At 39.1% G+C, this 1957-nt stretch overlaps 1 protein-coding gene across 1 annotated transcript in view; it reads left to right on the top strand.

Moving 5' to 3' along the window:
* Nucleotides 1-632: 632 nt before the first annotated feature.
* Nucleotides 633-1957, top strand: part of plppr3a (phospholipid phosphatase related 3a) — a 26777-nt gene continuing 25452 nt past the window's right edge. The window contains exon 1 of the mRNA XM_062039935.1: nt 633-1533. Coding sequence (XP_061895919.1) covers nt 1453-1533 — 81 coding nt within the window. The 5' untranslated portion in view covers nt 633-1452. The remainder of the gene's footprint in view (nt 1534-1957) is intronic.

Raw genomic sequence — 1957 nt, forward strand, 5'->3', positions numbered from 1 at the left:
GACATGTATGTCGGGCGCACGAGAAACTTTTTATAAAGTTATAAAAAAAAATTTTTTAAATGTATAATTTAATTTTTTATTTTTTTTTAGACATGTATCTTGTGCGCACGAGAAAGTTTCTCGTGCACACAAGATAGTTTCTTGTGCACATGAGATATATGTCTAAAAAAAAAATAAAAAATAAAAAAAAAAATTTTTTTGTAACTTTATAAAAAGTTTCTCGTGCGCCTGAGATACATGTCTAAAAAAAATAAAAAATTTAAAAAAATAATAAATTAAAAAACGTTTTTTTTTATAACTTTATAAAAAGTTTCTGGTGAGCACAATAGTTTCTTGTGCACACGAGATATATGTATAAAAAAAATATATATATTTTTTTTTTTATAACTTTATAAAAAGTTTCTCGTGCGCACGAGATACATGTCTAAAAAAAAGGACAGGACATTATAAAAAAACAAAAAATAAAAAATAAAGAGAAGAAAAAAAAAAATGAAAAAAATAATAATAATAAAAAATTTTATAACTTTATCGTGCGCACAAGATAGTTTTTCGTGCGCACGAGATACATGTCTAAAAAAAATAAAAAAATAAATTATAAATAAAATAATTTCCCCCATGTCCCTTTAGGGGCTCCGTACAGAACAGTCCATTACAGTAAAAAAAAAAAAAAAAAAAAAGCAATACATACAACATTAATCGCCTCAGAACTGTTATTTAGACTAAAATTGTTGTTTGACGAGCGATGACTAAATTATGAATTTTAAAGAAGAAGACAAGAAGGTTGACTAGGAAAGAGTCATGTGGAGGAGAATCCTAAGGAGGCAGAAATAAACAAAGGGCTAGTGACTATTCTCACATGTGCTTGAGGGGGGAAACGTGTCTGTGCAGCATTCTCCCACTCCACTTAGATGTGTCACTGCCTTCATCCAAGATGTGTCACTCCCTTCATCCAAGATGTGTCACTTCCTTCATCCAAGATGTGCAGCAACCTTTAAAGGTGGGCGTGTCCTGACCTTCCACGTATCCTCCCATCCACTCAAGTACTTTTGCACCCCTGAAAGGGGAAACATTATCTTTGCATTGGAAGTTTGGATGCAGTGCACACCAGAAAACCACCGGTCTACACTACACAACATTAGACTAGACTACACAACATTAGACTAGACTACACAACATTAGACTACACTACACAACATTAGACTAGACTACACAACATTAGACTAGACTACACAACATTAGACTAGACTACACAACAGTATTATTGAGTGTAATGGCGGAGACTGACAGTGCAAGGTGTGTGTGTGTGTGTGTGTGTGTGTGTGTGTGTGTGTGTGTGTGTGTGTGTGTGTGTGTGTGTGTGTGTGTGTGTGTGTGTGTGTGTGTGTGTGTGTGCGTGTGTGTGTGTGTGTGTGTGTGTGTGTGTGTCCAGGCTGCGAGTGGGCCCACCCCAAGATGACGTCCCCCAGAAGCCGAGGCAAGAAGAAACCCCCCAAAGACAGCATGACGCTGCTGCCATGCTTTTATTTTGTAGAGGTAGGTCGGTGTGCTCCAGTCATGACGCTGCTGCCGTGCTTTTATTTTGTAGAGGTAGGTCGGTGTGCTCCAGTCATGACGCTGCTGCCGTGCTTTTATTTTGTAGAGGTAGGTCGGTGTGCTCCAGTCATGACGCTGCTGCCGTGCTTTTATTTTGTAGAGGTAGGTCGGTGTGCTCCAGTCATGACGCTGCTGCCGTGCTTTTATTTTGTAGAGGTAGGTCGGTGTGCTCCAGTCATGACGCTGCTGCCGTGCTTTTATTTTGTAGAGGTAGGTCGGTGTGCTCCAGTCATGACGCTGCTGCCGTGCTTTTATTTTGTAGAGGTAGGTCGGTGTGCTCCAGTCATGACGCTGCTGCCGTGCTTTTATTTTGTAGAGGTATGTCAGTGTGCTCCAGTCATGACGCTGCTGCCGTGCTTTTATT

The sequence above is a fragment of the Entelurus aequoreus genome, linkage group LG03 (assembly GCF_033978785.1).
Source record: "Entelurus aequoreus isolate RoL-2023_Sb linkage group LG03, RoL_Eaeq_v1.1, whole genome shotgun sequence".
Classification (NCBI taxonomy): domain Eukaryota; kingdom Metazoa; phylum Chordata; class Actinopteri; order Syngnathiformes; family Syngnathidae; genus Entelurus; species Entelurus aequoreus.